General features: G+C 33.2%; 2 protein-coding genes across 2 annotated transcripts; one reads left to right on the top strand and one right to left on the bottom strand.

Moving 5' to 3' along the window:
- Positions 1-1,273: 1,273 nt before the first annotated feature.
- On the bottom strand, positions 1,274-3,544 carry LOC140977310 (membrin-11-like). Its single transcript, XM_073442015.1, has 4 exons — positions 3,230-3,544; positions 2,261-2,381; positions 2,020-2,166; positions 1,274-1,800 (listed from the first exon to the last, which is right to left on the bottom strand). Exons 1-4 carry the CDS (start codon positions 3,499-3,501, stop codon positions 1,639-1,641), a joined length of 702 nt encoding a protein of 233 aa, XP_073298116.1. The 5' UTR covers positions 3,502-3,544; the 3' UTR covers positions 1,274-1,638.
- A 4,101-nt stretch (positions 3,545-7,645) lies between these two features.
- Positions 7,646-15,258, top strand: LOC140977308 (protein RRP6-like 2). Its single transcript, XM_073442013.1, has 15 exons — positions 7,646-8,541; positions 9,465-9,620; positions 10,419-10,577; positions 10,653-10,736; positions 11,091-11,170; positions 11,334-11,384; positions 12,187-12,295; positions 12,500-12,582; positions 12,722-12,767; positions 12,978-13,065; positions 13,145-13,314; positions 13,680-13,871; positions 14,096-14,191; positions 14,511-14,818; positions 14,925-15,258. The coding sequence occupies exons 1-15, from the start codon at positions 7,975-7,977 to the stop codon at positions 14,926-14,928; spliced, it is 2,193 nt and encodes a 730-aa protein (XP_073298114.1). The 5' UTR covers positions 7,646-7,974; the 3' UTR covers positions 14,929-15,258.
- Positions 15,259-15,462: the final 204 nt, after the last annotated feature.

Below are 15,462 nucleotides of genomic sequence, written 5' to 3'. Positions count from 1 at the left end.
TATTGTAATATTAAAAAAATATAAAGATTAATTTTATAATTTTATAATAAAAATTTGTGCTTTTTTTATATAATTGATTTTTGAATAATAAGTTAATAGATTTTTAAAGTTGATAAAATCTTAATATGATTGAGGTAATTTAGAGTATTAGTGATTTCGATAAAAAAAAAATTTCCAAATATAATATTAAACAAAATAAGGATATATTTGGTATTAAAAGACATATTATAACACCAAACCCAATTAGTAAGTATAAAAATTCTTATGAAACGGTTCCATATATCAATTTTGTAAAACATATATTTAACTCGCTCTACTCATGAAAAATATTATTTTATGTCAAATGTATTAATCTTCATTATAAATATGGATCGGACCGATCTCTCTCACGACAGACATTTTTCCCAACCCTAGTTATCGGGATTTTTTTCGTCCCGATCAATGTCGAGAGAGGGATCGAAAAACTAATATCCACCCGACGGAATTCCAGATCCAATTAATTTAATATTTTTTAAAAAATATTGTAGTATTATTAACACACTAGGCTAGAATATTGTAATTTTAAACAAAATAATATTGAGTCGAAGACCATATAGAAATTGGCTATCGCATTTTAAAGTTACTAACCCATACATGGCAATTTTAAGGCTTAAATTAATTGATTAACTAATTCATTCATATAAAAAAAATTTAACATAGACAAATATTTTAATAAAAACAAATTTATACAAAATAAAATAGAGTTTATTTCACTTTCCCTTCAGCCTAAACGTTAAAAACATAAAAGGAACACATTATTGTTCTTACTCCTGTATTTATCAAAAGAGTAAGTATCTATGAGACCGTCTTTATCTATGAGACGGATCAACCTTATCGATATTCATAATAAAAAGTAATACTCTTAGCATAAAAAGTAATATTTTTTCATGGATACCCAAATAAGAGATATGTCTCACAAAATACAATACGTGTGACTGTCTCACACAAGTTTTTGCTTTATCAAAATATCATCCTGAACTTTAGGGATATATATCTCTACTCAGTTGGATCTCGAACTTTCGGGATACCGAATATTTGGGTCACGATATTGTGGGGAATGGGATCAGGAGAAAAAAAATTAACAATTTTTATCAGAATGGAGATTGGATAGGAAGATCACCCGATCCCACCCCTAACACGGACCGATTTCAACGAATACCATCAATTGCCCAACAACAGTAAGGAATCATCTTGCTGCAGATTTATTTAGTTAATGGAAATTTATATATGTGTCTCATTAACAAAAAGCACTTCATAGATTTGATTTTCGAGCTTCAAACATATCTGTATATGATTTAAAAAAAAAAAAAACATCTCAGTCAATTATAGGGAACTATTATTGTTCTCCCGTGCATCTGTTCTATTCTTGCGATGAAGGAGAGACTAATTCCATCACAATCCCCTTGCTTGAATAAACTGTGTCCAAGTAGCATGGTGCTTTCGATAATCAATTCCTTCTACACTGCTTCTGATCAATTACGTATGCCGAACAGCAATCAATTCAATCACATACTCTAACCGGGAAATGTCCATAAGAAAATAAGATGCAGGATATCAAACTTGAACTATACTGGCTCGGGAGCTGATTATGTGATAGGATCATCTCGTCCACCTCCAGAAAATGAAGATGACAACGACTGTAAAAACCATGCCTGCATACTTAATCCATTTGTCAACGCGATTACGCCTTTCAATCAGCCTCAGGAGGGAATTTGATAGCCCCAGAGTGTTAAGCACGTCCAATGCTTTCCTCTGAGCCCTCTGCATCAAAGTTGAAATATGGGTAAAGAGTTGTATAAAACCAGTATGCTGCACCCCTCGACTGCAAAAATCTTTAATTCCGACGAAAATTTCTTTTTTGCAATTTGCTTTGATGCATGGTTGATATTATATAAAAGCTTCAATTATCTGTGTATTTCAATTCCAACATTTATAACAGTACTGGAGTGAATGTAGTATTTAGTCGCAGAAGCAAATAACCTTCAAGTGTTCCCTTTGCTCGCTATACTTGGAAAGAATGGCAACTCCAGTTGCAAAAGTATCCTCTAGTAGTTGGGATGACCTACGGACAGACTCAGACGCTTGTGCTTCCTCGTCAAAAATTCTCAATATATGTGAATCTCCATTCTGAAACAAAAAGGGGAAAGCAATGGACCAAAAATTTGATTTAAAGAATTGAATAAAGACAGATGTCCTAGAGAGTATCTTTGAGAGTCCATACAGCTCTTCCAAATAATTCTGCCCTCTCTTGAGCCTCTTGTATTCGCTTTTGATGCCGTGATAAGTATTTATCCAGACTAGCTCTTAATGACTCAGCCTCCTCACTGACTTGTTCAACTTTTCTGTACAACATCATGAATAATAAAAAATTGATTAACTTCAAAAATAAGACCTATTTGCAACAAATGAGCATGAATTATAAACGATGATAAAAGGTAAGTTGAGAGGTTGAACTCTATCCTAAAACAACATCAGTGAATTAGATATATGATTTCATCAAAATGAATCAAGGAACATTGGCAAAACTAGTTCATTTTTGAACCTCCAGCTTCCATGTTGAATAAAGCTTGAATCATTAAGTGGAAAGCAAAATTTTATTATAATTCAATAAAAAAATTTCCCTCCTTTATAACAAAATGGTACGAGAGTCTTGACAGTTGACATGCAATCAGGACAAAACATACCAAACATGAAAAAGAAAACAAGTTATAACAGAAGAAAATCCAGCAGGAGGGCAATAAACAAAAGTAATATGCTATTCACAATTTAACACATAAAGATTAGTATTCATCTGTTTCTTTATCATTTTAGTTGAACCAGGGATATAAAGGGAATTAGCATAACCATCATGTCCAGCCATTTCCAGTTTCACCAAATGAGAACCAACATCCTGTACTCAACAAAAGCAAACAAAAATTCTCAGAAAACCCAAGGGGTCGGATTTGGATTGGTGGATTTAACATTGGATGAAAAGATTTGAAAAGTGATTCTCAAACGACTTTTTCGGTTGAGAAGTCAAATTGATGATGAATGAATTCGAAATTCAAATAGCCCACAAGTATCCAAACAAGTATGATGAATCTAAATAATAGATTTGATATGGCCTTGATTCCAAATCCATCAATCAAATCGAAACATGAACCATCAATAATCAATAAATAAGAAAAACACAAAAACAAGTTAACAGCACCTTTTCCAGAGATCACGCTGCGATTTGGCGGCGATGGAACGCCAGTGTCGATCCATGTCGGAACACAGAGTCTGGATCTGGTTGATATCTCGCCGAACCGCCGTGGATTGATCATCAGATACCCCGGGAATAACAGCAGTTGATGATGAAGAAGATGATGATGAGTACTCGAGACGCTCGAGCCTCTCTAAGGCGTCTCTCGTCCTCAGTAACAGCCGCTTGGAACTCGAGTACAGCTCCGATAGAGTTCCGCCACCGCCTTCCACCTCCATGTCCAATTTTTTTAGAGATGATTTGTGAAATTAATGTTTCTTCTGCTCGAAGGTGGAATTTAATTAGCAGCTTGATACCTTCTGAAAATTTAGGCTTTTCAATGCACACCCAAACTTTATCAAAATTATATTTTGCACCCGTATGTTCTCTCTATTATCTTATCCATGCGTTGCCTGATTTTGATAATCATTTTTTATTTACAACCTCTAATCTTTATTTCATATTTCCATTGGATCAAATAATTTTTTCATTGATTCATTATTATATATTAAAGTTAAATAATTAATTATTGTTTAGTGTCAATAATGAGATATTTATTGATTTTTTATGAGACCCGTAGGTAAGCACTAACTAAACCATCGGGTTGAACGTGATACCCTGAAAACAACATCAATTAGACAAACCACACTAGGCAAAACTTGTATGACAGGATCGTCGAAAAATTTGTCGGTAGAAATTTATTAATTATTTATATTATATTATTAAATGTGAGACCCTTAGATTAACTACCTTAAAGGACACCAAAATATTTAATTTCATAATTACCCTTCTTACCTTACTAAAAATATTCTCAAGTCACTCAATATTTTACATATAAAAAAACTAAGCAAAACCTCCTTTTAAAATCGAACAACTCTTCTAAATTGAAAATAATTTCATGTTAATTGTTTGGTATTATTTGATCAAATTAAAAATAACAATAACACATGCAATGCGTGTGTATCTTTTGCTAGTTATTATTATTATACATATTTGTTTTATTCGATGTTTGACTTAATTTCTACTATAGAATTAAGTAATATTTTATTATGTTATATTTATATCTTATATCATTCATCGTCTTATCAAACGAATCAAATAATAAGATAATTTAACATTTAGGCCTCCATTTGGTTTCTAATTCGGTCAAAGGGTCAAATTTTTTTTATTTTGGTCAGATGATCTCAACTTAGGGTAGTTTTGTTTTTAAGGGATGGCTATTGTTTTAGAAAAAAATCAAACAAATTGAGTGTCATTGTTTTCACTTGGATACAAACTCAATCACTTGTTGGAATGAGCTTTTACAAATACATCACTGAAGCTTTTATTGATTATCATCGCTAAAACATGTACATAAACCAAACCCGAACAGTCGACACCAATTTATATGAAATGAAATTCAATAAACACCAGTCCACGTGAAAGATAAGTCAGTCGACATAGAGTGAAAATAAATGGACAACAATCCATATGAACTGAAAATAAATTAAACTCAGTTTATTTAGTCGATATTACTCGACATGAACTGAAACTCAATCGATGTAAGTCCACATTATCTAATTCAGTCTAAAACATTCTACATGAGCTGAAAACCAGCACATATGCATTGGAAATCAATCTAAATCAGTATAGACATGAATTTATTTAAAATACTCAAAAAATGGAAAATACTCATAACACCATACCAATAACGATTTAGAAAAAATTGAAAGCTGGGTGCTTGTTTGCTTGCTGAAATCGTTGGAGAATGAAAGGAAAAAAAACACGTATATATATAAGATAAGAAAAAGAAAAGGAAGGAAAAGGGGAAAAAAACATTTGCATTTCAAACAATATTTTAAATGATAATTAATTGTTTATCACGAAAACTTGCGGACGTGTCAGACACTTGATCGTAAGAAATATGAAATGATTTGACTTTTTTTATTAAGCGTTGTGTGTCTCGATTCGACCGTTCGTTATAATTCATTCGGTATGACTTCAAAGCAAAAATATAAACTGAAGAATATGATGAAATCATAGAGAGCGTCCATGAACAACATCACCTTTAATTATGTTGTTATGAACTTGATCGTTGTCATATCTCTCATTGTTACCATTCTCCGATATGTTTAATTGATACATTTTTGTGTAATTTTATTGTAGGAGGAACTTTTACGGTCTTGGAGCAAAGTTGAATTAAAAAGGTGATGTTTATCACATTTAAAGTTTCCAAGATAGAGTTTTGAAAGAAAATGACCAAACCAGAAGAGGTCCTGGAACAAGGCGTGGCCGCGTCTTGTGATTATGTTTCAGCTGCCTAAAATTCAAGAAGTGAAAAATCTGATTTTGTGAAGATTATGCAAGATTTGAAACAATTAATTATGGTGTCTGATTTAGTGGAAATTCTAGGAGGGAAACTAGATAAGATAATATATATTATTTTATATTTTAAGATTTAGGATTAATTAAGATTAGTGGGGTTTTTAGCTTAACTTTACACCCAACCTTTTCTTTTCATTTTTTTACCTACTATTAACGTGAACAAGAGGCGGCAATATAAGATTTTACACAAAAAAGAATTCTCCAACCTCTTCTCCAACAACTCACGTGAAGAACAAGAAGAAAAGGGCTCAAGGATTTTCTCTCCAATTTTCTAGTCTGGTTTAAGGGTTGTTTTTTACTGTTTAATTTATCACGGTGAGATATTCGTTCTTAGATTTAATATTCTTGTTATTTCAAGTATTTGTTGATTTATAGTTTAATTATATGAATCTTGCATATCGATTAATCTGACAATTTAATTCGATATAGGATTTTCTACAGCTAACCATGAATTCAGTGATCCGTAATTGTCATGAATGATTGGTACACGAGTAGCAAAGATTAGATGTGTTGTGCTATCATAATATATTTAATCTAAATAAATCAACAAAACTGGATTTATCAATTGCAGCTATCTCGATGGTTAGATTTCAGGCTTACTGTTTTCACAAATCTAAAAGTTGTCGTTAATTAATATGGAACGCTATCGTGCCCAATCGGCTATTGATAAGTTTTGATTGGATGTTGGGTTCGGTCAATTAATTTAGGAAAACACATGAATTTTAGCGGCTATCCCTATAATTCTAAAGTTAATTGTTTGGAACAACTTGAATATATTATTTGTTTGCCGATGAACAGTGATATAATTAAATAGTAGAACTCCCTTGAATCAGATATTTCTCGTATTAAATTCTTCATTTTAGTCTAGTAGATAAATTATCATTTAAATTTATTATTTTCATTTCTTGAATAAATTTAGTTTAGTATTTTATAAAATTCATATCCAAAAATCCCCCCTTTTATTTGCATTTTTACTCGAAAGAAATCATCCTCTTTCCCTGTGGATTCGACCCTTCTCACCATTACACTAATTTTATTTAAAGAGTAGGAATTTAAGTTTGGTGACACAACGACAGCACACCAATATGTCAAAAATTAAAGAAACTAGATTGCTGGAAATTGAAAATACACAGACAAATGATCGAAAGAATTTCACATAAACTTTGCTCTAGTTTTTTGATGATTTTTTCGAGTGTTTTTTTTATTATTTGATGTCGGTTTTTGTTCAACTCCACTGAGCCATTATGACCATCTTCCAAGATCATCAATCGTAAATCGTGGGTCAGCTTCTACAAACGTGTGCATCAACTGATTTCTTCATAGACTTGGAAACTGGGCTTCTCACATTTGATGGACTTCATTGCTGATGGGGCTTTGCAGAATTTGAGCTCAACAACATATAGTTTTTTTAGATAGATACATACTTTTTTAAAATAAAACCGAGAGTGGGCACTGATAATTGCCATTTTATTTAAAATTGTAGTCGATGATAACATTTAACTTAAATATTTTAATTATTTATTTTTAATTCGATTTTGATCTTCTGAATAAACTATTAATTTTAGTTGAATATATATTATTATGTCTAATAAAAAATTTTGAGTTATTACAAACAAAAATACGAAAATTAGACATAAAAAATAGTTTAATTTTAAAATAAGTAGAAATTTTATTTTTACTTCTCAGGCAATAATTAACAAAAAGAGTTGTCTAAAGTGAAATTAAATTGATTACTTGAAATAATTTATAAGATCGAATGATTAGTTAATACTATGACCCATAATATTAAACTTCTACACTTCATTTCAAATTTATAAAAATTACATTTTTTATATACCAAATAAATAACATAATTTGTAATCAATATAAATTTTTACCAAAATCAAGAATAAATAGATATGGTGAATTTGTGCTTTGAAAGTGTTATTTTATGGTAGAATTTGAAAAGTAACATTTAAGGTAACTTTGTCCATTTTAATGCAAAATAAGGAAATAGTTTGTATTTAAGGCACCCTTAACTTTGTCCCCATGTGAATGGCAAAGAGAGGTTCGAGGTTTAAGTTTCAACTTGAAATTCAGAGAGAAGATAAAAGAAACCGTTTCCGGTCGCCAGCGACGTCACGTACTGCACGCGCCGCCACATAAGTGATCAACCCATTTGCTTTGTGTGCCGCGTAGTAGTGCGGACACAAGTTTCGCATTCCCCATGTCTACTAAATATTTGTCCTCCTCTGGCATTTTTCGGATGATGCGATAAGTTCTTTAAACCCTAACTAAGTTTCCTTCTCTTTTAATGCCGAAACCAATATAATTTCGACTAAGCCTTATTTTCTTGAAAAAAAAAGAGTATGGAAATCGATCAACCCGAAGAAGACGATTCAGGAAAGCATATGGCGTTACGAAGCCTTACAGAAACGAAAGGGTTAGCCACCTCGATAGCGAAGCTGTCAGGTTCATCTAGAGGGGTGCCCTCACAAAAAGATTTCCATTTCTATAACAATTTTCAAGAATTCAAGAACCTAGTTGAAGAAATTGATGGAAAGTCGAAATGCATGCTACAAAAAATTGGGGAATCAGAAAATTTATGCGGGAAGCCAATTGCTTTTCCTGGTGATAAATTTGACGACGATGCAGCGTACGATTGGCTGGAGAATATGAATGACCAGATTTTCGACAAGATTGATGCCTACTTGGAGGAGTTTAAGAGTTTGCAGAATAAAACAGAAAGTAGGGGATTGAAGGGAGTTTTAGGAGTGAAGGTGGCATCGAAAGTTAAACAAAAAATTCCGTTTCATGTTCCCACAACACCGAGGCCGCAGGACGAGTATAAAATCGTTGTGGACAATTCGAACCAGCCATTTGACCATGTCTCGTTGCAGATAAGTGACGATGGGTCAAGGTTCATACATCCCTTGGTTAGTTATTGAATGTGTGTGTATGTGTGCGTGTGTGTGTGTATGTTTTCCCCGTTCTTTGTTATTTCTACTTGCCTGCTCGCTTGATGTTATATACGTGTGTGCTATGTTTTATTGACATTGTACTTCCCCTTTGGTGAATAATGGTACTGATATTGACTTTTCTCGGAAATTCAGTTTTGTTGGTTCTGTAGTTTAATAGCAAGCATGTTTGTTGAAGCAAATTGCATGACTTGAAGCTTTGTGAAATAATCAACACACTATTTTCTCATGCACAAGGGCGCAAGGGAGTATAGGTGAATAACAATGCCAAAATATTTATTTCTTGTTATGGTTACGGATATATATGGCATGGAAGTATGAAGTATCTAGATTGCCTGGATAATTACTATTAATAGTGCACCATGTCAATTCCTCGAAGCTGGAGACTATGTTGAACAATGCCATTTTTTTTAAATTCTTGTCGAGATTACAAATATCTATAACATAGAAGCATCTTAATTACCTTGAGAATCATTATTTGATAGTGCACACTTTCCATTTCTCTAAGAAGGGACTATGATGCATCTATTAGCTCATGTAATCTGTACTATACGGGCGAACGTGCTGCACTCGAGTTCAGGGATGATTATCATAATGTTCCCTTATATTTTTTAGTTTCATCTGTATGTTGCTCTTTTCTCTTTTCCGTTTCTATTTTGGCATAAGAGAATGGTAAAAATATAGATATTTACTTCTAATTTCACCTTTGATTTTAAACCATGTGTTGCAAAATGTTAATTGGCTATTACAATTTTTTTAACATTTGTCTCATGGATGTATAAAATCATGTATAATACCAATTTATTTTGTGTATGCACTAACAGGAGAAACCTATTACCTATTATCTATTATGCTAATTCGTTTTGTGAATGCACTAACAGGAGAAGCTTTCTGTCCTCGACTTTATTGATACAAGTGATCACAATGCTGAGCCTGTAAAACCTCCTCCAATCGAAAATACTCCATTCAACTTTGTCCAAGAAGTAAAGGAACTGAAGCAGTTGGCCATTAAGCTGCGTAACGTCAAGGAATTTGCGGTAAATTTTGCAGTGTCTATGCCTCATTGTAATATATCAACAAATGTCTTTTGCTATTGCAAACACATTAACTAAATATGCCATGGAACATGCAAATTTTATACTTGTGCTCTTGGGTATCTAAATGTTAGAAAATTTCCAAAGCTATTGAATTCAGATCTAAGTTTGAAAGGATATTTCTGTTAGAATAAATCATGGCTTCAATAAGATGTGATTTGAGTATTTAATGTGGCTTAATTCATCACGATAATCCTTTTTTCTCTGAATTTGATTGTTCAAACTATTATATCATATTTTTTTGAAACAATCGGTTTATCTTTCTGCTGTGGTTTGTGATTGCAGTGATTTCCGTCCTTAATTATCGCAATTTCCTGTTTCTACTTGTCAAGTAACAGAATTGATAAAATCGAGAATTGGCTGCCGCCTAGGCGATTTTTCTTTTTTACTTAAATATCTAATTTTTCTTGAATACTCCAATAATTCCTTTATATCTGATTCAAACTCAAAATCAATGACATATTATTCCTCTTAATACGATACAAATTGATTGAAAAATATGTCAAACAATCTTGTTTTAAAAAACATAAATTAAAAAAATAAAAAATTATATATGTTAGATTAGAAGGCCACCTAAGCGGCTTATAAAAATTGGGGCAATGGACGACCGCCCAACGCCTTGGCTCCGCCTTTTAGAGCAATGCCCAAAAGAAGAAAGTGGTTTTAGGAATTGCATTATTTAAAGGCAAATGACGTGATTCTGTTGATCTGTTTTTCTGTGCCTGAGCTACTGTTATGCAGGTTGATCTGGAACACAACCAATTTCGCTCTTTTCAAGGGCTAACCTGCCTGATGCAAGTATCTACAAGAACCGAGGATTTTGTCATCGATACCCTGAAACTTCATGCTCAAATTGGTCCACATCTCAGAGAAGTATTTGAGGATCCATCGAAAAGAAAGGTGAGTAAACAGATTGGTGTACGTTGTTGTGATTGAAGTATCTTTAGTTTGTCATGATCTTTTTTGGCGTAACAGGTATTCCATGGAGCAGATCATGATATTTTGTGGCTTCAACAAGACTTCGGCATATATGTCTGTAATATGTTCGACACAGGACAGGTTCTTGGTTGAAGCTCTCTTTGAGACAATGTTTAATTTATTGATTCTTATGTATATTTATGTTGAAAAAAGACTTAACATTGTTTTTGTCTCTTATTGTGGGGTCCTGCTGTCCCATTTGAGCCATTCGAAATGTGTCATTTACTCATTTTATTCTCCCAAGCACTTTATATGCACGATTTTGACAATTACCCTAGCAAGCAATTTAGCCATTCAAACTCTCAACACAAGAGTTTGTAGTAAACATTATGAGCATGATTTTGGTTTACATATATGTGTTTGTCAAAAGGAGCTTCCTTTTTTTTTATTTCTGGCTGCTGGAGTTGAGTATGGCCGCACTTCCTTTTCTTATAGGCTTCAAGAATATTGAAATTGGAGAGGTTCAGCCTTGCATACCTGCTGCTTAGTTTTTGTGGAGTTGCAGCAAACAAAGAGTATGTTCTATTGTTGTTTTAGAAATCATAAAATGTGGTTTGCTTCTTTGAATCCTCTACCCTGAACAACACACACCCAGAGATGAGAAATAGCCAAAAGAGGTGGAATTATTAGAGTAGAGGAAAGTTGTCTGTACTTAATTAACTATCCTATTTTGTGAAGGTACCAGAATGCTGACTGGAGAATCCGCCCACTACCTAATGAGATGATCAAGTATGTTCTTTTGCAGTTGGTTACCTGTTGCTGTAAACACCTGTGTTTTACTAGAAAAATTTCTTTTGCTCATTTATACTGAAGTTGGATAAAAAGATTTACTTTTCAATAAATTGTTGCATTCTTCAACTGATTACTGCTCTATTTAACTTTTTAATTTTAACATAATATGCCTCCAAGACTACGGTTGTAAAAGATTGTTGACGTTTGTCTTGATTCATACAACTTAAACACGTTGTCATTTAACTAACTTAAATATGTTGACAGTTTTAATGTTTTGATGAGTGACTGTTGTGACAATCAGTAAGATGCTGAACATGGCTGTGGTATGAGCTCGGTCATTGTATCTGAATTATAATATTTTTATGTGTGTGCTTCTCTTCTTGTTGTTTTTTTTCCATGGATGCGTTTGTATCGATTTCTGGGTGTGAGAGGCTGGTGACTAGGCATGTTTTGAAGATTTATAAATTTTGCTTAAATCATAACATCCAAAACATGAAATTTTTGGCATCTTTATATGCTTTTTGAACCAAAACTATTGTGAAATACTATTAGGTTGTGTTCGAATTGATGAATTTTAACTTGTTTGATTTAACTAAATTCAATTGAATTCAAATCCAATCTATATCAAGTCAGAGAGTTTTTGTAATAATTTTGATGAATTTCAAAAACAAATCCTTCCATAATCGTATTCCTTCGTATGGAACAAATTTTTCCATCCAAATACAATCTTAGCTTCTGACATTCTCTTGGTTTATACCAACTTGATTTTATTGTTAGTCTATGGAATTCTGTATTACAGATATGCCAGAGAAGACACACATTATTTGCTGTACATCTATGAAATAATGAGGAGAAAGTTGCTCTCATCGTCTGCTGAATCTGAAAGTTCTGATCCTCCACTTGTCGAGGCAGGCTCTTAATCTTTGTACTTTCTGATTGAATGTAACCATTGAGTAATTTCTTATTGTTGAAGATTTCACTATTTGAAAAAAGTTGAATCTCCATTTACTCTGAAATTTAACAATAGTTCATCATAATTCATATTTTAAAACTGTCGTTCTTCCTAGTTTCTATATTACTTTTGCAACCTAACTCTTTTCTGTTATTTTCAGGTCTATAAACGTAGTTATGATATATGTATTCGACTATATGAAAAAGAGTTTCTCACAGATAGTTCATACCTTCACATCTACGGGTATCTTTTTCTGGTCATTTATGATTACGATTTAAACGAAGACATTACAATCTATGGAGTTCACCGTTTCTGTCTTTTGTGTGTTTCATCTCTAGGTTTGCTGTTTCACTGATTTGTTTACTTATAAATGATGATTCAGGGTGCAGGATGCTGACTTCACTGCTCAGCAACTAGCGGTTGTTTCTGTAAGTGATTAATCCAACTACCTTCATAATGATTTCAATTATCAATATTTTGGACTTCGCTTTTCCCTTTGATGAGTCACATTATCCCACTCTTGAGTTGGTCCAATTGCTTTACTGAGATGTGCAAATGCAATTAATTTCCATGAGATTGAATTTCTATTTTCTTCGTCTTTTGTCTGCTATTACTGCAATTATTTAGTGGCATTGTAGGGACTCAATGAATGGAGGGATGCTGTAGCTCGTGCAGAAGACGAGAGTACTGGCTATGTTTTGCCTAATAGGACTCTTTTTGAAATTGGTATTCACTGGCAATTAGCTGTAACTTTGTCGATTTGCTCCAATACTCTGCCTCCTCACCCTTCCATTTATTAATCAAGCTAAACAGATGCCTCTCACCTCTAGTAATTTGCGACGATTGTTGAAATCCAAGAACACATTTATCGAAAGAAACACCGATTCAATGGTTAGCATTATAAGACAATCTATTAAAAAAGCTCCTGCATTTGAAGTGGCTGTTGAGTATCTGAAGCAAAGGCGTCTGCAAGCGGTAAGTCTACAGTGGAAGAATTATTAGATGTTATTATTTTTTTTTTCTTATTTTAGCTAATTTCTTCCTTGAGGCCTGCTGCTATGTTATGCAAATTGAGGTGTAATCAATCAGGTGTGACATTGAGTTAATCTTGTTTCCCAATCTTAGATGTTCTAAGCCTGTCCCATGCAGGGAAACTATTTATCGAGAACTCTGGTCCATAACATCAATGTGTAGTATTTTTGTCTTAGAAGTTTTAAATTTTTTGATGGAGCTTCTGTCTCTGGTCTCTATTTCTTATTCTCATCATTCCCCCTCATTTTGAATACTTCAACTCATGCCTTAGGTATGATGCTTTGATGTTGGCACATTCTCTTTTGCAGGCAACAAAAGAATCTGGAGTTGGGACTCCTGAAGAACATAAAGTGTTAAGAACTGCTGAAAATGTCAGGTTTAAAGAGTATAATAATTCACCTAATGGTACCAAGTCCCAGAACTTGCTGTCTTCTGTAAAACGCAAGAATGAGCCTCAAAATGTTGGAAGTTCCAAGGCTAGAATTGTCACAAACATACAGGTAGCTTTACATTGGCTTCCTGGAAAAAGTGGGGAATGAAAATTGAAATTATGCCTGAGACATTCCAAATATACACAGTAGTCAGTAATTTGAATTTGTGGCATTTAGTTAATTTTCCATTTAATTAATCTCGTTATTAAATATAACCATTCAAATCCGACGCAACAGTGAAAAAATGTGCATATAAATTTTTTTTAATAAAAGACTGGATTGTTTTATGTTAGGCTAAAGCAACTGTTCAGTTTGTAAAGAAGCCACTTCAAGCTTTTGGATCATTGCTTGGAAATTCAGAAAAGAGGCAGCGTGTCCCTGATAGAAGAGTGAGTACTTATTGCCATTAGAAGTCGGAAACTTTCTGGTTCGTTATTTTCTTCTGATAGAAGAGAGTATTTATTGCATTAGAAATCAGAAACTTTCTGGTTCATTATTTTCTTCTGGTAGTTTATAAGTATTTTTGGTAATAACACTACACGTGCTTGCACTGTTGCACTCAAACATCTTCGGTTGAATCCGAACCTTGAAGGTATATCAGAATATGATACCTTGTAGTTGATGGAATGAAATTTATCCGTTATTTGACTTTCACCTGCATTAGTTTGGCCTAGCCAGCCATTCATTATTTACCTTTTCCGCTTGTAGAAACATGAAAATAGCCTACGGGAGCAGATAAAATCATCCTCTAGCGGCGCAGTGTTGGGCAGCAATGAACCATTTCTCACAGATGCTAAAATATCTGCCATGATGTCAGAAACTTCAAGTTGCAAAGATACGGTTGCAGGGCCTGCTACACGTACAGATATTGTTGTTTTAGATGATGATTCCGATGCGGAAGAATCAAGAAAATACGAGTTTAAAAGCCCCTCCTCCTACGAGTTGGCTAGTCTAGAAAAAAGCATAGCAGATTTTGCTGCTGAACTTGATGCGGACAGTGACGATGATGATTTCCTGTGACTCTTTGATTTATTCTCTTAAACTTATTGTCACTAATCATAGATCAGACAAGAAAGTTCTAAAATCACGATTAAATGTTACATCTTTCATGGTTTCTTGTAGGTGACTCGATACGATTACGGGTGCGCCTCTAATAATGTAATATTTCGAGAAGCTCCCAAGACAGGAATGGTTGGAAGTGCTGCAACAATAAGAGTATCTTGACGGGGGAGGTGATTTTTAAACGGCAGCGCTATGTTTTGTTTAATTTAAAAACCTCAACTGAAACTGGTTTCTTGTATCATTGCATGTATGAAGAAAGCCAAGTAGATTGGGGGGGAAATTAATGAAAGAAAGTTGGAAAAATATAATTATCATTGGGAGAAAGTTGAGTGTGCAAGCGAATCAAATTGAACTGAATATAATGAAAAATTTAAGGTTCGAATTTGGTTTGAAATATATATCATTTGGAGAAAGTTGAGTGTGTAAGCTATTTGATGTTAAAAAATAAATATTTGGAAAACTCGGAATATATTTATTTAATATATTAATGAAATATCAAGGTTAATGAATTATAGAATAATTTAATTTAGATTTGAGTTCAACTAGAAAAAAATACAAACATATTTAAGTTAGCCTTGTGTATGATAAATTCAAACAC

Source organism: Primulina huaijiensis, chromosome 5 (genome assembly GCF_012295235.1).
Source record: "Primulina huaijiensis isolate GDHJ02 chromosome 5, ASM1229523v2, whole genome shotgun sequence".
Taxonomy (NCBI): domain Eukaryota; kingdom Viridiplantae; phylum Streptophyta; class Magnoliopsida; order Lamiales; family Gesneriaceae; genus Primulina; species Primulina huaijiensis.
This window is presented reverse-complemented; position numbering and strand designations above follow the sequence as displayed.